We start from the raw sequence: 19,898 nt of genomic DNA, 5'->3' as shown, positions 1-19,898 counted from the left end.
GTCAAGGGGAAACAAAAGTAGGGGAGAAACAAACGCATCCAAGACTCCAATGAACGCCCGCTGATGCATCGTGACATGTGACTTGCGCTGCGGCTGTACAGTACCACTGGAATCAATCGAGTGGTCCGAGAAGCAGCCGGACAAGAGACATGAGAAAGGGAGAAGCGCTGTAAATGCAGACATACACAAAAGAAGAGGAGGTGGCGAAGTAAAATAGGGGAGCTGGCTGTTGCGCCGTGCCAGCACATCCGAGCAACTACTGTGCAGGCGGGGTGGCTGCCGGTGACGCAACGAGCTCGCCGCTGTAAGCAGCGGCAAAGTCGAGTTGACTCAGTTGGCCGTTGATTTGGTCAATCTCCTTGCTCAGGTCCTCGACGTTTTGCGCCAGAGCGCTGACCTCGTCAAACTTGCGGCGACGATTGGCGTCTGATATCATTTCAGACACGAAAAACTTTTGTTCCTCCAGAACGATTAATCGATTTCGCAATTCTTTTTCTTCGGCCTCCATGGCTGATACGGCGCTGCTGCTAGTGGCGACGCTGCCATTGTCAGCAAGGTCGTTGTATTTGATGGCGGCGAGGGCGCCGTTGGGACGTCCGTTTGGTCGTGCCGAAGATCCATTCGGAGAAGCGTGCTTGAGAATCTTTGGCAGAGATTTGAGGGGAAGCATGTGGAGGCTCAAAAAATTGTAAGCTTGCTGGTAGACGGCCTTTTGGAGCCGCTTCTGGGTATTGGATTCAGTTGGCAAGTCGCGAACCCTCCGAGCCGCCGTGTCGAATTGGGAAAAGGCATCCATCAAACGCTTCCGCACTTTGGTAGCATCTTGAAGTTGGGTCGGCGATGGTGGGTTCTCCGGATCCCTGTTGCTCATCAGCTTCTACCCTGGTCGTGGATCGTCACTCGAACATACTGCAAAGCCGCAAGCAATTTCTGGAATCTTGGCAGAAGCAATTGGATACCGCGCTTAAACTGAGACAGGTTCTCATAAGCTCGTTGATCCCGTGGCTTTTCAGCCATGTCGCGCTCAAAGTCACTTTTGCTGAAAAGGGTGTGCTTGCAATCTCGACACATGCGCACGTCCACATCAACTTGGCCTGCTGGCTTTTCTGAACCATTTGCAGCTGAACGGAATGTCAGAAATTCGTCATGAGAAAGGGAAGAATGCTCTTACGGGCTGCCACGCTCAGACCGACTTCAGTGGAGCAAGAAGTTTTGGGATCCCCGCACACCACACGTCCACAGAGACGGCAGTGGTGTCTCCGGAACGTGTAGCTGGTAAAATCCTGTTGGCAGAAAGGACACTGGGATACACTCGAATCCTCTTCCCACGCTATGATGGACTGCTCCAGTAATCTTTGTTGAGACTTGGCACTTGACAGCGGCCAGATATAGCTTCCAAATTCAGACGATTGTTCGGGCTCCGGTGGATTTGCCAAAAGCTGGGTCAGCTTGGTCAGACGCTTCTGCAGCCGGCTAATCTCCAGCGTGGCCTTGTCCACATTCTTCCTCCGAATACTCAAAAATGTCTTTGTGTGGTCGCGCTCGAAACCGTGGTGATCGTTGTATCCATCTCTTGATTTGTAGCACGTTTCGCAAACTCGACACCAGTATCCTCGAACGGGCTCATGTTGAGCCGACCTGGAGAGTTTCATCTGATACATTGTGTGGTCTTCGCAAAACAGCTTTCCGCATTTTCGGCAATTCACGGATCCAACCGCAGGCCCCAGTCTCTTGCCGCATGTTGGGTCACTACAGGCGTCTGCGAAACTCGGTCGCTGCCAATGCGCCCTGGTCACCAGCTCGTCTGGGTCTTGCCGCACGACCTCTGCCGTGGGTACAGCGGCGGCCGATGTAAAAGGAATAACGGGGGTGTCGTTTGACTCGAACACGTCGAGACCTTTCAGCTTTTGGTTCAGGACGGCGAGGGGTTGGAACTTCTTGGCCTTGACCATTTGCGTTTTGAACCACGTCTTGACTTCATCCTGTTCAATCTCTTCCAAGTTTTGATGTACGTCGTCGAGATGGCGATTGAGCTGCAACAGGGTCATCATTTCCTCGTTGCAGATTGGACACACGAGCCTCGAGCTCGCCGAGGCAGCCGCCACATTGTCATTATGATCGAGGGTAACGCGGGAAATAATATCGTTTGCTTCAGTGTTGGAGCCGGGCGAGAGGGACGATTGAGAGGCTAGGGATGCGGAGCTCTCAGAGGGTGAGAGCAAGCTGGAGTGTCGCTGGTGGTTCGGTGGACGGGGGGAGAGGGCAGGCGAGAGGGCCTTGGAGCTGCCCAAGGTTCGGCCTCCGCCCAGCGACCTGCGCGAGGTCATGTTGTTTGAGCGGAAGAGGTAGCGATGGAGGCACTCAGCATCATGGGCGCGCGGGTACCTGAGGAGGTGGTTGGAGTTAGTGTGGGGCGTGGCCAAGGATGGAACGGCGTCGCAAGTGACAGATTGCGCAGCGGATGGTATGGGACGCACCAGGTTGGAGCTGCAACTGCTACCCAAGCCGTCCCTGAGGCTAGCTTGCAGGTCGAGAGCAGATGGCAGAGGGTTGTCGAAGGAAAGTCGGTGACGCTGTCGGCGGTGCTGACGAAACCCGGAGCTCCACACTGCCCTCGCAGCCCTAACCTTCCTCACCTTGCTTATCTTATCGTCATCCATGGATTCTTCATTGCCGCTTCGGCAATGTCGTAGTAGCCTCTTCACCACATTCCTCTGCTCCCCCACGACTCTCAACATGGGCGAACACTTTCCAGAGGTCCAAGGCGGCGGCTCGCTCATTCTCGCCTGGCAAGTCAGAGGCCGCCGAGTCCTCGTGGTCGGCGGCGGCGAGGTACGCACTCCGCCAACTTTCTGCGACCAACTATATCCTCTCAGTGTTGACGTTGACCAAAAGCCCAGGTCGCAGCCGGTCGCATCCTCAATGTCTTGAATGCCGACGCCAAAGTCACCGTCGTATCCCCCCGCGATGGCCTGAATGATGAAGTCGCATACCGCATCGAGAAGAAGCAGGTCGATTACGTCGACCGCAAATTCGAGCCCTCGGATCTGGACGGTGTTGACATGGTGCTGACGGCCGTTGACGACCCGGAAGCCTCGACACAAGTATACAAGCTGTGCAAAGAGCGACGGATACCGGCCAACATTGCCGACGTGCCGCCAGAGTGTGACTTTTACTTTGGCTCGGTCCACCGCGATGGCCCGCTACAGATCATGGTCAGCACAAACGGCAACGGGCCGAAGCTGGCAAACATAGTGCGCAGGCAGATAGCCGCGGGGCTTCCCAAAAACATTGGCGCTGCCATACAGAAAGTTGGCCAGTTGAGGCGCAAGCTGAGGAGGGTTGCGCCAGGTCCTGAAGAAGGACCAAAGCGCATGCAGTGGTAAGTCTGAGCCGGCGCACCGATCAGCTTCGCTTTCTGACGGGGTGACAGGATGTCCAAAGTATGCGAGACCTGGAGCCTGGAGGACTTGTGCGAAATGGACGAGACGGACATGGAAAAGTTGCTCGGGTTCTACAAGCCCAATGGAGTGCCATCGTTAGCACAACTCAAGCGCAGTGAGCACGAGCCTGTTGTCGGGTTTGGCGGAGCATTTGGCTGGTGGTGATTGAGGGCCACAACAAAATTCTGGTAAATAGTAGGGTATATGGCGTTTACGGACTCACCATACAGAGGTATCCATCTTTTTTTTTTTGTAAGACGACAGACTGTAAAAGCGACCAAAAAGACTGCCAAAAAAAGACAAAGCATTTGGACTGTCGCACGTGAGTTTGTGGAGCGTGCCAACCTGGAGCGCCGCCAATCATTTCCGCCAGCGGGTAACCGCATCCTAGAACCTGGACTTGTCATCACCTTTGACGCAACAACAACTCAACCTTGCATCCTCAATTGAACATGGCTTCTCTGCAAGACCATGTCGACGATGATCAAGCGACCACGGCATCCAGGTATTGAATCTGTCGTATTGGACCTCATCAATTTTCTAACAATTTAGCGATTGGATCAAACGAATTCTGAAAAAGGACTACGACATTGAGCTTACTATGCCAGAGGACAGGCTATTTCCAACAGTAAGTTTACCTTGCAGAGGTGAATTGAGAATAATGTGCTAATCATTTTTTTTTTTTTTTTTCAGCCGTCGCGGTAATCTTCGAAATCCTGGGTCTCGACTGCAACTTTTTCTGATTTTGAAGTAGAGCCTTGTATGTCCGCTGGATCGCAAGTCTTCTCAATAGTACGGACCCTTCATGGTACGAAAACTTCGATGCCGAGTCCAGCGCGCAACCCTGTCCGCAGAGAGAAGAAATTGCCGGTCTCGACATGTACGTAAAGTCCCCAACTCTCCAGTCACGATCCCATCTGACAAGCCCAAAGCGGCACCGGAGCATCCGCCATCTATCCCCTGCTGGCTCTCCGCCTGCACCCACAGTGGTTCATGTACGCCACGGAAATCGACGCGACGAGCTTGTGCTACGCCCACGACAATCTGGTAGCCAACCAGCTTGAAGACCGCTGTAAGGTGCTGCAGAGAACCCCGACTCAGTCTTTCGTGCCAGACGCGGATGAGCTGGGGCAAAGGGACCTCGACTTCGTCATGACCAACCCGCCCTTCTTCGCCTCGGTTCATGAGTGGCAGGCCTCGCTGTCCGGCACAGGCAAAGAGAGGCCGCCGGACTCGGTGTGCACAGGCGCGCAGACGGAAATGGTCTACGAAGGCGAAGGCGAAGGAGGCGGCGGCGACTACGACTTCGCGCTACGATTGTACCGCGAGAGCGCGCAGGCGGAGAACGTCAGGGCGCAGTGGTACTCGGTCATGTTTGGCAAGAAGGCGAGCGCGCATCGCTTCGTCGCGCACTTGCAGATGGCGCAGTGTTTCAACTTCGCCACGTTTCTTCTGGGCGCTGCGAATAGGACGAGGCGCTGGGTTGTGGCGTGGAGCTGGCTGGAGTTTCGGCCTGAGAGCGTGCGTCTTTCATTCTCCTTGAATCTGAAGATGATTATGGGAGTTGCTGACGCGTAGGAGCAGAGCATCTCCCGCACTGAGAGTGCGCCGCCTTCGCTCAACCCCTGGCCCACCGACTACAGCATCCCCAACCAGTCGACGCAGAGCACGCGGTGCGTCCAAGGAGAAGTCATGCGTATCCTCAGCGAACTCCCCCCACCGTTTGAGATGAAGTGGAATCAAACTCTCGGCAGCGGCGTTTGTCGTACGACCGAGATTCTCTGGAACCGATCGTACAGGCGAAGAGCAAAGTTGATTGCCGAAGGCAAAGTGCCGCCGAGAAGCCAGCAAGAGATTTCAGAAGCTAAGAAAAAGCCTGTTGGCTTAGGTGTCGAGATTGCGGTTGAGGAAGAGAGGGTGTTGGTGAGGTGGAGGCAGGGCTCGCAGCGGGTGTGGTTTGAAAGCTTCTGTGGCTACGTGCATGAGCAACTTCGGCCTTTGATGGCTTCAGGGGCTTCCAGCAGCGAAAGATCAACCGAGGCCAACGCTGCTAGAACAGGAATGACTTCCGAAGGGGAAACGGCTACATCATCGTCACAGCACGACCACGGCAGCACCATCAAGGCCAAATCAACAACGAGAAGCGAAGACGAGTCTATTGGGCAAGCTGACGACTCTACCCGCAAAAGAAGAAAGATAGTCTGAAGCCCAACTCCAGAAACTCCCATAACCAAGCCCGCAAGGAAACGCTCCAAAATCATCACAGCCTCGGCCTCCCGAACCCAAACCTGGAAAACCACATCAACAAATCGCGATCTCCAAAACCCAAAGACCCAAAACTTTACATATTCATCGTGAACTCGGCCCCACCCCTCAAATCCATCTGCTGCTCCCACCCCCGCTCCAACAACCACTTCAAGCCCTCAACCGTCTCGCGCCACCACTTCGCCGACGCCTTGAGCTGGGGAAAGAAGCCCCAGAAGCCGTGCGGCAGCCCGGGATACACCATCAGGCGCGTCGGCGTCTTGTGGACGGTGCGCAGCTCGCGTTCGAAAATGAGCGCCTCGTCCCTCAACGGGTCGAGGCCGCACACCTGCAGGAAGACGGGCGGCAGGCCCGCGCGGCTGACGGGCTCGCGCGCGCTGTACAGGTTGATCAGCCGCGACGACATGTCGGGCTTGTAGGCGGCGACGAGGGCTTCGCAGGCTTCGGTGCTGAGCACCGGCGCGTCGCTGTTTTGGCCCCATGACCGCATCTCGTCGGCGTATTCGGGCGGCGGCGCTTTGGCGTCCATGATGCCCGGGATTTGCAGGTTGAGGCCGGTCAGGGGCGGCGAGAGCTGGCTGTCCCGCGCCAGTGTGCTGATCACGGCAGACATGTTGCCGCCGGCGGAGTTGCCGCCGAGGATGAAGCCGTTGCGTGGGTTGGCGCGGATGATGGGGTTGGTGTAGGCGTTTTTGGCGAGCTGGAGAAGCGTGAGTATGATCAAAGTAAGCGTAGATTTAAGCTTGTTCTTACCCATTGCACTGCGTCCCAGCAGTCGTTGACTGACGCTGGGAAGGGGTGTTCTGGTGCGAGTCTATAGTCGACATTGACAACCGTTGCCCGCGTCTCCTTGCAGTAGCTCCGGCAATTGACGTCCTCAATGTCCAGACAGCCGAGACAGAAACCTCCGCCATGGATAACCACAATAAGGGGCTGCTCGTTGGGGTCCCACGGGTCCTGATAGTCGTCTTCATCCTCGTAGTCCTCGGTGTTGGCGTGATCTCCGCTGTCCCCATTGACAGCTGGCTTTGCCTCAGAGTGACCATTGACGCCACCTTCCCCGTTCAACTCGGGCGGCGTCCCACTTGTGCCGTCTTTGTTTTTGATGTCGGCTCTCCCTTCCCCGGCCGGACAAGCCGGTGGGGTCGTGGGCTTGGAAATGCCAGGCTTGTAGACGCGAATCGGGATGCGGTAGTCGTCGCGGGCCGGGACGGTCGTCTCCGAGACCTCGACGCCGTCGAGGTTGAGGTGGTCGAGGAGCGCAGCATTTTGGCCGCGTTTCCAGGCCGACAGCATCCAGCGGTGCTCAATGATGTCGTCGTCCTTCTTAATGCCCGGCGGCAAGGTCGTGCTCGCCAGAAACTGTGCGCATGGTTAGTCAACCGCACCAACAAGTTTCGAAGCCAACCAGACGAGAAGGAAGGGAGGGAGGGGGCGGGCCACTTTCTCTATTATCTTTCGCCTCGTCGCGCCGCAGGTACTCGTCGTAGGGCAGGCAGACAGCGAGCAGCAAGGAACCTACCTCCTCCCACTCGGGGTCAATCTTCGCGAGGGCGGGCCAGTCGGAGCTGGCGAGCCACGTCCAGTCGTTGGACCACATGGCGATGGGCAGCTTCCACGCGTGCTCGGCAAAAATGTAGTTTTCGACGTTGGTCCACTGGTAGTAGGGAAACTTGTCCGGGTAGTCGAACGACGCAATGGCGATGATGGATCGTGTGATTGAGGCCAGCGCGCCCGACATATATGACAACACCATGGCGGGGAATTCTTGCTGCGGGTCGCCGACTATCTGGTTGTGGCCCACCGTGCACCCGCCGCTACACTCAATCAAAGTCTAAAGAAGGCAAAAAGGAAGGTATGAAACTGTATCTGGGGCGAGAGCTTCGCTACCGCATAGATCCGGGTGTGCGAGACAGGGCAGAACGAGAGGTTGTTTGTGGCCCTGATGCCTGAGCTGCAGCGTCCACTCCCGTTTTGCACCCGTTGGCCTTTTGGCAGCATTCCCGGAACAACCCTGAACCGCTCTAGCCAACTTGGCCTCATATCGCATTGTAAGGCTTGTTTGAACCCAGGCATCGTTTCTTCGGCCTCGGTCTTCGCACTTGAGCTTGATTAATGCTCGCCGAGGCCAACGTGGTCATTTTTGCGTCGCGCTTCGACCCAAAATGGTCGGGTGTGGTGTCTATCTCTGACATGGTGCTGGGAGTCGTCCTGGTGTTTCGAACGCTTGCCGTCAGCTAGCTGGCTTGGCTGATACGCCAGCCGGCCGGGTTGTTGGCTTTCGCAGTTGCGAACCCCTGGTAGGGTTCATGTGTCTTGCTTGTGCTTACTGAACTATCACGATGGCTTGGATGGCTGCATGCGGAAAGAAGTAAGCACCTAGTCCGAGAGTTTAACGCATTTAGAGTAGTGGCCCGTTCGTGAGTTTGCGCCATGTTGAGGCTCTCGGGCTCAACTTTCCCACTTCGTTACGAGCACTTCGTAACGGGGAGACCTGCTGTCAATAAAGTGTTGATGAGGTGTTGGTGGTGATGCTGTTGCGATGACCTGTGCAGGGCGGCGGCGATTCTTGCTCGTCATTCGTCGCCGAGTCGCTGGCGGCGCGGTGATACGAACTGCAACGTAGCATCGACATGCGACAGCCGGTTGCACAGGCAAAAAGGACATCTTCAATCGCTCACCACTCTCCAACTTTACAATATCCAGCTGATCTTAGCTTTGGACTGGAATGTCGGTCTATTTTTTCTGATTTGAGACGAGAAAAGATGCAAACAACAAGATCAAATCAGACGATGCGAAAATGTATCTTGGTAACGGAGAGCAAACAAACCGGATGGACACGAACGCGCGCTGGATGATGGAACGCCAGGCACGTTTTTGTTTTCTCGTGTCGTTTGACCCCGCCCCTGCAGAAAGCCTCGCTTCTGCACTCTGCAGGTAGGCGCTGGCTTGGAGACTATAAGACGCCGTCGCGATGCGTTCCATGGTAGAGGTGTTGTGCATCTATCAAAAGCTGAAGTCGATTCTTGACTGTTTGATCATCTTTTTGCAACATTGTTCGTCTTGTCGGCCTGCGCAGATCTCAAGATAGTGCTGAACATGCTTGCTTCTTGGAAGAGCCTTTTCTTTCTTTTCTGCGCGCTCGGCGTCGCTGCGCAGAATTGTGGTGCTCAATACGGTGGTCAAGTGTGTGATGCCGGCAACTGTTGTAAGTGTCCTGTTCTTGGTAGCTGTATACGTAGCTAAAGGCGACTCTTAGGCAGCGAGTATGGATGGGTGAGTGTCTTCAAGCCGTTTCTTTGGAATCAGAACGTGTCGAAAGCGTGGACAAAGGCATATGCCGGACCCTCGCATGCGCATGTCACACAACACCCCTTGGAACTGACTGACAAACGCAGTGCGATACCGACTCCGCGCACTGCGATCCAGCAACGTGCCAAAGCGCGTATTCTGGTCCAGGGTCTCCGTGCTCCGCTGTAAGTAGGCTCGTATCCCAGCACTACTGTCGACTGACGTCCTCCTCTAGGGTGGGACGACACATGCATCGCCTGCCTTGAGCAGCTCAACGACGACGGCGTCATCTACCACCTCCTCTCCTTCAACTTACGTTTCTTCGATCCCCGTAATTGACACCTGCGGCCCGTCTGAGCGCGTATCCTGCCCTGGTGCCGGCCCCAACGGTTACTACTACCGCTGTTGCTCTTCTGCTGGACACTGCGGCCCTAAGAACTCGATTCAAGACCAGAACATGTACTGCGGGACCGGCTGCCAGCCCGAATACGGCGACTGCAACGGAGTCGGAGGGAACAGTGGAAACAGTTCGGCACCTCCCCCACCAAGTGGGACACCGGGCCAGGCCGGTGAAGGAGAGACGTGCGGGCCAATTGTGAACAAAAAATGCGCGGGGAAAGGCCTGTGTTGCAGCGGGAGCAACTTTTGTGGCCAAGGGGTGGACTTTTGCGGAGCCGCGAATTGGTGCCAAAGCGGATGGGGAGAGGGTGAGTGCGAGAAATGAGGAAGCAATGGCGACAAGCTGGGGGAGCTGGTCAGTCTATCAAGTTGGCAGTGGAGTTGCACGTGGAGCTGAATTGGGCAAGCGTTGGCGGGTGCTGGCCATTCTTCGGATGTCGAAGCGAAGTAGTGAGGTGCTTGGTCCGGGCGACATATCATCTAGGCGGGAGCGTTAGGAGTACGATGCGTGTTGGTCGAGATAATCAGAGTCCAGGAATAGCACTTACCAGGGCATTGGGCTAGAATTTCACATGCTTGGACAAGCACGTCAACGTAGTGATTGACATTGCCATTTTCGAACAAGGCAGGTTTTCCTCTCGCATTGCGCTTGGGGCTATGGCCATGACGTTGCTGAGGACGACGAGGGGTGGCAAGCGGTTGCGGAGGTCGGGAACCCACAAGGTACCACGATTCGGAGGCGGAGTTGGAGGACCTAGGGGATGAAAACTCTTCCCGGCCAGTAGTTATGCTGTTGCCTGCCACGGGGTCTTGGTGCTGACATGGCCCAGCATGATCGTCCCTATCCGGGTGCCCTGGCAGATGTCATGCTCAGTACAGTACCCCTGGGCACCGTGGTTGATATCCACTTGCAGCTGGGAGGACAAGATGCTTGGCGACACCGGTCTATGCATGCATCCAGGACAAGATGCTTGGCGTATCAAGTACGAAGTCGTGGTGGAGAATGGGACCCACGACAATGGCCATCGATTCGTTTCAAGTCGAGCAGAGCGCAATCAGCATCGTCGAAAGTTGCATCCCAATGTGATGTCGTGGATTTGGATGTGCTTCATGCAGTCCGGAAGCAGCTCGAAGCATAGCCACGACGCAAGGTGGAGCGGAAGTTGAGACGTTGTTGAGGGCGGGAGAAGATGGAGGAAATTAGGGAGAAGTGGCCGTCCAAGGTGTGATGTTATCTCTGAGTCGGCGGCGGAGGTGTTGATCGTTGCAGCTAAGCACATCAGATAGAGCCGCCTTGGCGACTGCGGCCCGTTCCCCGCCGCGCCGCACTTTGTCGACACCAAAACTTGACCACCAACAACACCAAAACATCCAAGAACCACCGTAACGGGTCTCTCGCCTTCCCCTTCCGCGCTTTCTGCATTCACAACATGCATCGATCATGACCAGGAGACTGTCGGCCTGAGAGCGAGGTTGGGCATCGAAGATCAGCCTGCGTTTGATGAGCGAGAGCGTTGCGTCGACATGAAGTCTCGCTTGGATTTGCGCTATCTGCACAGAAGCCAAGAGGCATTCAAGAGCGAGGATTAATGCGAGATTGGCCAGGGACGTGCCAGACTGATTTGCAAGCACACACCGCGGAGCCAGAAGTTTAGGAGACAACCGGAAGAGCGCAGATCTTCGGACACCTGGTTGCTCGCCGCCCGACCCTGTACGGTACTTTGTACGGAGCACACGAGGCATGCCGGACCCACCGCGTCTGCACGCAGTCATGTCACAGCAGCTTTTGCACCCAGTGTGGAACAGGAGCACTGGGGCTTTTACTTTGTACGCGCAATGTCGATGACAGCGGAACTTCTTGGCGCGATACGATGGAGGCGGTGCTTCCGCCAGTGCTAGCCAAGACCCTGCCATCGCCGCTTCTCCTACCCCTTTGGCCCTGGACTGAGTCGAAAGAACCACAATTTTGGGCTCCCTCGGTTTCCGTCCAGACCTTCAGGCTCTACCTGGAGCGCACTAGCGCACCATGATCTCAGAAACTACCGCCGACGCCTTCGACGCTGTGGCAGGAAAAAGCTCAACTCCCTTGTTTGCGTCATGCACAATTTGACACCAGAACCAAACACGCCAATCCAAATCACTTGCTCTGGTGTTTGCTCTTTTGTCTGCCCAAGACACGACCGCTGCTTGATCAATTGACGACGTGTGTGCCCACTGTTCTTATCTCCACCGCCAAGGCCCAGGTCATCACCTACAGAATGCACTGCGCTTGCTGTAACATCATTGCTTCCACGAGTAGCGTGCTCAGACAGTCCTGTGGATCAGCACCAGGGTCGCTACGGCTGGCATTCGTGGAAGCTTGGGCCTAGGACTCTCCGGGGGGTTTGAATGTCTGTTTAAAAGTGGCTCTCATGTATCCATTGGTCGAGACCGCGCGTGGCTGAAAAGCACTATTCAACCAGTCGTTCCTTGACATCTGGGGAACTGGTCCCAAATCCCAAGTTGATATATTCTCTCTTGACCCGGAGCGTGTTTGGCAACTTTGTCTTTCGAATCCCATCAACAGCCTGTACAATGGCGGACAGCATCATTGCTTCCGGAATGACAACCCGTTGTCCTACACCCAATTCCATGGCGTCCGACCCTGAGAAGAAGGAGGAATATCTCAACCTTTCCGGTAAGTTTGTCCCTTCTCAACTTCATCATCGATGCTGATCATCTTCAAGAGCGCAGAGATGCTCTCACTCCTGGCGAATTGGAAGCTCTGGAACACTACCAAGCGCCGGTCGACGATGACGAAGAGCTATTGAAGCTGCCAACTTTCAAGAGGTTGGGAGCTTACCTGAACCAGGAGATAGCAGCAGACACTCTGCTCGAGGTCGAGCTTTACTGCTTGTCCTTCGCTACCGGACTGCAAGATGCCATGACGCTTGCTTACTTTGGCATCTTTTGTTCCAAACAAACCGGCAACCTCATCCATCTGGCCCTCAGCGCGCTAGGCAGCGGCCATCGTTTACAGACCGAGACCAACATCGTCACGTCCTTCTGCTGCTTTCTCGCCGGCTCCGCCATATTCGGTCACCTGGGGAACTTGGTTGGAAAGAAGCGCCGCGGCTGGTTGATGTTTGTCAACACCTGGCAAACGGCATTGGTCCTCGCAGCCGCAGCCGTGCGCCACTGGAGCCCCCCGAAGAATGGTCTCGATCCAAACTCGCCCAACCCCACGACACTAATCATCGTTGCCCTTCTTTCCTTCTCATCGGGAGGTCAGATCGCGCTCGCCCTCACGGTCGGCATGGCCGAAATCAACACCACAATGGTCACTGGCGCTCTTGTGATGCTTTCTCAGGACAAGTCAATCTTCAAGCTCAACAATCCGGGCCGCAACCGCAAGTTGCTCTTCGTCATCAGCCTTCTCATGGGTAGCTTCGTCGGTGCAGCCTGCGAGAACTTGGAAGGCGCATCAATGGCTCTCCTCTTGGTTGGCATTGTCAAGGTCGTTGTCACAATCATGTTTCTCTGCAACTACGGCACCAAGAAGAAGCCCGGAAGTTCCGAAACTGTCGAAAGCAACGTGTCACTCCTCCACGTTCTTTGGGCCGATTGAAGGGGTGCTCTCGGAATCCACAGAAAACATCACGCTCCCGCTATTGTCGGAATTTGCGCATGACCATGTGCTCCAGATGCTCAACCAATGGCACTCGCATGGCTTCAACTCAAATCTCACGCCACCCCCGCTTCTGGACCTGTCAATGGTATCCCCAGATTTTCGACGTGCCAAGAAAGGGCCGATTCCCAAGTCTACCCAAGGGGCAGAGCATCGAAGAAGACGCCGGGTCGCGCTAGACTTCGCCTCATGCTCCCTACGCTCGACTGCGTCGCGTCAAGGGAGAAAAATTACTTCCAAATTCCTTTCAGGCACTTGTTTCTTTTCCAAAAATATTCTCTTTCAGACTAGGGCATTGGCACAGCGAAAGCGAGCTCTTTCACATAACGATTGTCGTTTCCATCCTCGGCGTTTGGCATAGCGACTCAGCGAGTAGATTGACATTTTTCGGCTTTGTTTTTCGATTTTTCTGCAATATACCCCTAGACTGAGTCACTTGATTCTCCACATTCGCTAGACATAGATGTAGACGCAGAAGTTCTCGATTTTTACAAGTTCATTCACGCATTCATTGGAGATATATCTACACCGATTTAGAGCTCGAGAGCGGTGATTTTCGAATTCGCTGACGACACTTCTCCATACGATCTCTACTTTCGCACTGCACCGTACGAATCGCAACAAATTGCAATTCTAGAGGAGGGAATCGTCACAACCCCATCACATCAGAGACAATCTGAGTCCGTCTGTCTCCGACTCCGACTTTTTCGTCCCGTCCCACCGACGACTCCACTGTGCCTACCCACCACAGCCCAGCCCCGGGAGCGGCCAAGCGAGTACGGCATGACACAGACAGCGAGCGGCGGCGGCGGCGACCCAGGAGGCCGGGACGGAGCGGGCCCGCTACCTAGATTATTTCGCTAACCTCCAACGCTACCTAAGGTAGGTTCGCGCAGTCACGTCCTCTCTGCATGGAAACCGTGTCAGACACATGCTCCACCCACACCACACACCAACTGTCAGTGTACAACGACCACCGCCCACTACTCCCCTCGGTCAACGAAACGGTACAACGCAACATGATACCCGCCGTCCGCCACTATCCACCCACGCAGCGTTCGAGAATTATTCCGCCGGCCGTGGATGGCCGCCGCCCTTGGCGCCAAGTCTGCACCGGTCTCTTGAGTTTCTTGAGCTTGAAGGCCTGAGGGCTTAAGGACGCCGCGTCTTGCTTATGCCGGTCTTGGTTCTTCTCGAGGCTCTCTCGCGTCGCGGCAGCGGCGCCTCCCTCCCTGACGCCTTGGCAATGGCAACTGTTCGGCACTTTTTCTTGGTGTGCCTGCTTGCTGATTCGTTTCACATGTGCTCCCGTCTTTTGCAGGGAGTAGTCGTGGTCGTGGTTGGTTGTCGGGGAAGGCGAACTTCCTTCCGCTTTCCTCTTCTTCATGCCTGTCTGCCCAAACAACAAAACGCATTAAAACGCTCAATCGACACACATGCTGCAGATCAGAGCAAAACGAAGGAAAACCCACCTGGCTGCAGCGGTACCCTCTCCGGTCCACGACTTTCACTCCTCATGAAAGCCCCGCGGGCAATCTCTCGTTTGCGGCGGACGGACGGACAGACGATGTGGGTTGCAACTTGCAACTTCCGCTTCCTCTCCCCCTGCCTGCCACCTCGCCCACTCCGGAACGACGTCCTCCACCGTCCGCCTCCGCGGCGGATGCGGCAGCGGCAATCAATCTCACCGGCCAGCTCCATATCGCTTGCCGTGTCCTTTCTTGTCCAGAGTGGACCTGGCAACTAGTCAGGGCAGCATAGGCAGGGCAGGACATTGTGTCGATGCCCACGGCACTTGATCAAATGCCTCCCGCCCGCCATTACCGCGAGTAGACGTGTGACCCGAGCATGCTCTCATGCATCGATGCGGATACGTAGAGAGGTTCTGGACGTCCAGAGCCAGCACACATCGCTTCCATCAAGGTCAAAGGTATCCACAGCCCAGTGCATCCATCTGATTAGCCTACCTGCCTTGGCCAGCCAGCAGCCGGATAACCTACATCGCACCTCCCCCAATCTATCGGACACCGAGAATCTGCTCATCTCATCTGGCAGTTCGTCGCCGTACCCCTCCTCCGGTCCCCTCATCATCCCACAAACAGGCAGCTCCCGTCAATCGGTTCCCTGCTTGCGTGCGTGCGTGCCTCGCATAAGGCGACGGCGACGGCGACGGCGACGGGCCGCTCCTTCCCTCCCGCATCTATGGCTTGCTAGGTAGGTTACGTACATAAGTGCTCGCTCCGTCGGCAGACGGAAGGTAGGTGGCTGTTCAGCTGGCTGACTCTCGGCTTGCTAGCTGCTAGGTTCGTTGACTCGCAGCAACAACGACGCCCCATCCACGGATACCACATCACGAGAAATGCCGCGGCGCCATGGCATGGCACCAAGCCTGGCCACGCGTCTTGGGGAGCTACCCGCTGTCCGAGTGAGTCGCTCGAACTTCGTCAGTGCTTCTCGCTGCTTTTTGCCATCCATCACTTGTGCTGGACAGGCCCATCAAGCTGCGGTTGCGCTGGTTGAAATCCTCTCTGATGCGTCTGCCTTGGAGGTAAGTGGTAGAGAAGCAACGCACGGCTATCATGCATGCGAGGGCATCTGATAGCGATATGTGTCGGATGTGTCCCCGGTCTCGTAAGTAGATGAAATAATGCAGGCATGGCATGTAGGGCTTTATTGAAACCTGGTCCCTATGCATGGCCATCTTATCTATCTGATATCTGATAGACGAGCGGTCGGGCGTGTGATGATGTCGTTGAGGGAAAGAGTGAGTGAAAGAGCAAGGCAAAGCCGCAGAAATCGAAGCTGCTCCTGCGACGGGCAGTGCGAATACGTGGGTTCGACAAGCCGAGCACCTCAGTTCGATGGCGCCAGCCAATTCCTGTATAGCAGTCGAGTGAGAAAGAAAGAGAGAGAGAGAGAGAGAGGAAAACTACCGGCCGGCACCGGCACTGAATGCCTGCCTCTTCTTTTACTTTCCTTTTACTCTGCGTGCTCCTCTCAAACTCGTGCGGCACGTCGACCAGGCTGCGAGATGGATGACACGGCGGCGAGACTCGCGATGAGCAACAGAGCCTTGGAACAAGCAATGCAGGTGGACCAGGCAGTTCGTCTTTCCACCACCCACACTCGCACGGTCTCGCCAGCCAAAGTGCACAAGAGCCAACGCAAGTGCTTAAAAGCCAAAGGAACAGACCAAGAGCAATGGCAGACTGCGCTGCCAGCACCGCTTACCGGAACTGTACTCCTCTCAGATTTCGGACACGCGAAACGAGACAAGACGAACCACACAAGATGGAGCCAGCCAGGAGCGCAGAGGCAGTTGGAAATCCGGGTTCGTCGTCTCGCCCGACTACACGGACTTTGGACTCCGTAGACAGACGGAGTTTTGGTGATAGCCGGGTTTAAGACGGACGACGCGGAGGGTACGATGTGGTTGCACCCAGTCAGTAGTCGTGTCTCGACACGACACCCTCCGCAGATATGTAGCATGGGGGTTGTGGAAGAAGAGTGGACTATACACAGGACAGACAACAGCGTCTCCCTCCCAGGGAAGTTGCGTCGAGGACATGGCAATATGTTCGGATTGAGATGTCACTGGCGAATGAACGCTATATCGTTTGGACGACAACGAACTAATGGCACACCCAGCCAACCTACTGCTAGAAATCAGCCCGCTCCAAGAACATTTCGTCAGCGGGCATCATGGAAGATGGGCAGTTCGCGATCACGTCGGCATGTGGAGGTGGACCACGGAATCCGATCCGTAGCGTGGGAGCGAGCGAAGTCTTTCCTTCTTTCCCTACCTACCTACTTCTCACGTCGCGTACGTGCGTAGTTGGGCTTGGTACATACTGTAGCACAACAAACACATGGAGGCGAGATGCTACGCCCCGACTCGTCATTCACACCCGGGCTGACTCGAATGGTTGGGCTCGATAGCTATGGGCGGAGCCGGTGGTGGATAGGTGGGTAGGTGGGTACAGGGGTGGCAGTGGGTGTCAGTTCCAGTATCGAACTATGCATGTACTTGACGTCGACGGCATCAACAGCGCAACGCAACAGACCCAGGCAAGCGAGGCACCCAAATCAAGACGGACAAGCAGTCACGACCAACCGTCCATCAGACAAGCAACAACGGCAACGTCTCCAAGACGACGCTTCGCCCCTCAAGCCGGCTGGGCGGGCGTCATGCGTCTCTCGGCGCGGGCTTGGAAGTTTGGTTCTAACTGCCCTGCCCTGCCCCTGTTTCTGCCTGCCTGTCTGCCTGTCTGCCTGCCTGTCCTCTCCCCATGGGCCGTGGGTAGGGGATAGGGATGTATGTGGGACAAGACAAGGAGGCTAAGCTCTCACTGCCACGCTGAAGTCGGACCTTTGCCGGGGAATCTGGTAGAAGCGTTGCATGAACCACACGGCGCCAAAGCCAAAGCCGACATGGTGTCAAGGGGATTTGAAAAGCTGGGCAAGGTTCCACAGCCGCGGCGACGCAACGCGACGGGAGGCGTGCGTGCGTGCAGCTGGGGGGTGTTTTGACAGGTATGCCGACTCGGCGGCAGGCATTGATGGTTGTGGAACAACGTCGTCATGACGAGCGAGTGGCGCCTGGTCGCGTCGATCGATTGGCAGAGTATAAGAGACGTTGGAAAGCCGGGCTGGTGCCGTCGACATTTTGGATGCAATGATGCAGAGAGGGAGCTTGGCGTCGACAGTCGAATGGTAGTGCTCAATCACGCCAAGAGTAAAGTTCAACTGCGAGAGCGTGAGATTTCAACTTGCTGCATTTGACCTGAACTATGTCATCGAGCCCCGAACCGTTTGTACGATGCCCACCTCCCAACCAACCGCCTGCCCAGCATCAATCTTGAAGTATGAAAATTCAGAACGCAAAACGAAGAAAAACAACCGACCCTTTTTTAGTGCACCTAACCGAAAAAAGACCCCCCTCCTAGCGCATTTCCCGAGCTTGAGCGCTTTGGTGGGAAAAAGGCAAGAGGAGGAGGCGGAAAAACAAACGCCATCGCCATGGACCATGCATCGTCAGACCAAACGGGTTCGTCAATGTCAAAATTGGCCAGGAAAGGGGAATTTTTTTCTCTCGGGATAAAATGTAGTCCAACGGCAGTGTCGTAATTGGAGACGGGAGAGTGCTGCTGGTGTAGAAATATAAAATCGAGACCGGTTTGTACCTTGGGGTGATCAAGCGGTCGTGGTAGCGGCCTCGTCGGCCTTGGCCTTCTTGGGCTCAGGGGCAGCGCCGTCGTCTTCGCGAGCACGCTTCTTGGTGTCCTCGACCTGGACAATAGGAATGCCACTGCGAAAATCAGTACATGTGATGAGACGAGACGGAAAGACAGTCACTTACCGAGCATCGACCTTGGGGCTGCTCTTCTTCTCCTCTTGCTTCTCCTCTCTGCCCTCACGTTCCTGGTTCCTGTCACGTCCGCCGTATCCGCCGCGGCCGCCACGGCCACCGCGACCACCACGACCACCGCGACCACGGCCGCGACCTCCCCGGCCGCGCTGGAAGTTGTCCCTGCTCTTCTTCCAGTCGCCGTCGGCGGAGCGGTCAATGCCGTTGTAGTGAGGAGGTCTCGTGGGCTGGGCCTTGATCTTGCCGTCGGCAATGTCCTTGGCCTTCATGTCGACGTACTCCTTCTTGCTCATGATGAGGAGGTCCTTGCCCTCGTACTTGGGCTTGGGGTCGAGCTTGAGGAAGGCCTCTTGAGTGGCTTCGTCTTCAAATTCGACAAAGACGCTGCCCTTGAACTTCTTGGCGGGGAAGGTGCGGCGCAGGCGGACGGACTTGAATGCGCCGTATTGCATAAAGAACTTTTCAATGTTGAACTGCGTCATCTCATCCTCATCGCCAAAGCCCTTGGCGTAGATGCTGCGGGGCATGGTGTGGTCGTTGAAGACCCGGACGGCCTTGTCGTCGAACTTGTTGCCAAACTCCTCGGGAAGGGGAACCTTGCGGCGGACCTCCTCGTTCTCGACAACCTCGAGGAAATCGCTCTCCTTGAGCGCCTCGAGAACGGCGGAGTAAGGTTGGAAGCGGCGCATGCGGCTAAAGTTGTGAAGGACCTTGATGGGGATGGGCTTGTTCTCATAACCGCCAGTCATGTCCATCAAGTACTTGTCGAGAGGAAGGTTGGAGTCGGAAAAGTAGAATTCGACCTGGAAAGTCAGCTTGTGCGCAGAGTGTAGCATGGAGTGTCAAATTACCTGCTTGCGGATTTCCACAGGGTCGCTGCTCTCCTCGCCAACGTAGGTGGATTTTCTCTGGCTCTTGTACTTGTTGCCGCGCTGGCCGCGGAAGTTCTTGTTGCCAGACCTCTCGTGCTTGGGCTTGTCTTCAGACTTGGGCTTCTCTTCCTGAGCGTCGGCGGCCTTGACCTCTCCGCCATCCTTGGGCTCGGGCGCCGCCTCGGTGGGCTTGGCCTCTTCTTTTTTGCTTTCTTGCGCTTCGGCAGGAACGTCCTTGGGAGCGTCGGCAACGGGCTGCTCAGCAGCTTGTTCCTGGACCGCGGGGGCGGTTTCGGCCTCGACGGGCTTGACCTCGTTCTCAGACATTTTGAATGGTGGAGGGTGGGTGAAGACGGGGTGGTTTTGCGGGTGAAGAGGCGGGACGCGCAGAGTGAGGTGAGTCTAGTGGGGTCGAGTCAGTTGGGACAAAAATTCTTGGAGCAAATGCGAAAGCGCGTCAGCGACATACATGTGCGGTAGAGAGAGTGGTGCGTGGGCGAGGTCGAGAGAGAATCGAGAGAGAGGAGGGAAGGGTGTTGCTGAGGGAAGAGGGAGCAGGCGGCGATGTTGAGTTTTTGTGGGCGTCGCGAAGA

At 55.8% G+C, this 19,898-nt stretch overlaps 9 protein-coding genes across 9 annotated transcripts; 6 read left to right on the top strand and 3 right to left on the bottom strand.

Annotated features, from left to right (window-relative positions):
- Window positions 1-111: 111 nt before the first annotated feature.
- Window positions 112-2,541, bottom strand: BKA78DRAFT_171444 (FYVE zinc finger-domain-containing protein). The gene is made up of 4 exons (XM_066883249.1): window positions 2,478-2,541; window positions 1,172-2,385; window positions 911-1,121; window positions 112-860 (listed from the first exon to the last, which is right to left on the bottom strand). The coding sequence occupies exons 2-4, from the start codon at window positions 2,325-2,327 to the stop codon at window positions 257-259; spliced, it is 1,971 nt and encodes a 656-aa protein (XP_066741614.1). The 5' UTR covers window positions 2,328-2,385; window positions 2,478-2,541; the 3' UTR covers window positions 112-256.
- A 121-nt stretch (window positions 2,542-2,662) lies between these two features.
- BKA78DRAFT_319700 (siroheme synthase Met8) lies at window positions 2,663-3,750 on the top strand. Its single transcript, XM_066888879.1, has 3 exons — window positions 2,663-2,832; window positions 2,901-3,382; window positions 3,434-3,750. Exons 1-3 carry the CDS (start codon window positions 2,737-2,739, stop codon window positions 3,606-3,608), a joined length of 753 nt encoding a protein of 250 aa, XP_066741613.1. The 5' UTR covers window positions 2,663-2,736; the 3' UTR covers window positions 3,609-3,750.
- Window positions 3,751-3,895: 145 nt separating this feature from the next.
- Window positions 3,896-5,648, top strand: BKA78DRAFT_354651 (uncharacterized protein; the record flags this gene model as incomplete). Its single annotated transcript, XM_066891771.1, has 6 exons — window positions 3,896-3,948; window positions 3,996-4,071; window positions 4,137-4,144; window positions 4,198-4,323; window positions 4,376-4,964; window positions 5,028-5,648. 6 exons carry the CDS (start codon window positions 3,896-3,898, stop codon window positions 5,646-5,648), a joined length of 1,473 nt encoding a protein of 490 aa, XP_066741612.1.
- Window positions 5,649-5,841: 193 nt separating this feature from the next.
- Window positions 5,842-6,641, bottom strand: BKA78DRAFT_242627 (Alpha/Beta hydrolase protein; the record flags this gene model as incomplete). The annotated part of the gene is made up of 2 exons (XM_066883938.1): window positions 5,842-6,408; window positions 6,462-6,641. Coding segments are annotated over 2 exons (747 nt in total), but the record flags the coding sequence as incomplete, so codon positions are not given.
- Window positions 6,375-7,475, top strand: BKA78DRAFT_171388 (uncharacterized protein). The gene has a single exon (XM_066883248.1). The coding sequence runs from the start codon at window positions 6,621-6,623 to the stop codon at window positions 7,413-7,415; it is 795 nt and encodes a 264-aa protein (XP_066741610.1). The 5' UTR covers window positions 6,375-6,620; the 3' UTR covers window positions 7,416-7,475.
- A 1,332-nt stretch (window positions 7,476-8,807) lies between these two features.
- BKA78DRAFT_255087 (uncharacterized protein) lies at window positions 8,808-9,723 on the top strand (the record flags this gene model as incomplete). The annotated part of the gene is made up of 4 exons (XM_066884964.1): window positions 8,808-8,920; window positions 8,972-8,984; window positions 9,107-9,184; window positions 9,235-9,723. The coding sequence occupies 4 exons, from the start codon at window positions 8,808-8,810 to the stop codon at window positions 9,721-9,723; spliced, it is 693 nt and encodes a 230-aa protein (XP_066741609.1).
- Window positions 9,724-12,029: 2,306 nt separating this feature from the next.
- Window positions 12,030-13,005, top strand: BKA78DRAFT_354649 (uncharacterized protein; the record flags this gene model as incomplete). The annotated part of the gene is made up of 2 exons (XM_066891769.1): window positions 12,030-12,075; window positions 12,125-13,005. 2 exons carry the CDS (start codon window positions 12,030-12,032, stop codon window positions 13,003-13,005), a joined length of 927 nt encoding a protein of 308 aa, XP_066741608.1.
- Window positions 13,006-15,644: 2,639 nt separating this feature from the next.
- Window positions 15,645-16,603, top strand: BKA78DRAFT_171293 (uncharacterized protein). Its single transcript, XM_066883247.1, has one exon. It carries the CDS (start codon window positions 15,755-15,757, stop codon window positions 16,436-16,438), a length of 684 nt encoding a protein of 227 aa, XP_066741607.1. The 5' UTR covers window positions 15,645-15,754; the 3' UTR covers window positions 16,439-16,603.
- Window positions 16,604-18,258: 1,655 nt separating this feature from the next.
- BKA78DRAFT_354648 (uncharacterized protein) lies at window positions 18,259-19,632 on the bottom strand (the record flags this gene model as incomplete). Its single annotated transcript, XM_066891768.1, has 3 exons — window positions 18,259-18,373; window positions 18,425-19,236; window positions 19,285-19,632. 3 exons carry the CDS (start codon window positions 19,630-19,632, stop codon window positions 18,259-18,261), a joined length of 1,275 nt encoding a protein of 424 aa, XP_066741606.1.
- Between the last annotated feature and the right edge of the window lie 266 nt (window positions 19,633-19,898).

Source organism: Phyllosticta capitalensis (assembly GCF_038381095.1).
Source record: "Phyllosticta capitalensis strain CBS 128856 chromosome Unknown BKA78scaffold_8, whole genome shotgun sequence".
Lineage (NCBI taxonomy): Eukaryota > Fungi > Ascomycota > Dothideomycetes > Botryosphaeriales > Phyllostictaceae > Phyllosticta > Phyllosticta capitalensis.
Note: the sequence above shows the minus strand (reverse complement) of the source record. Positions and strands in the feature narration are given on the sequence as shown.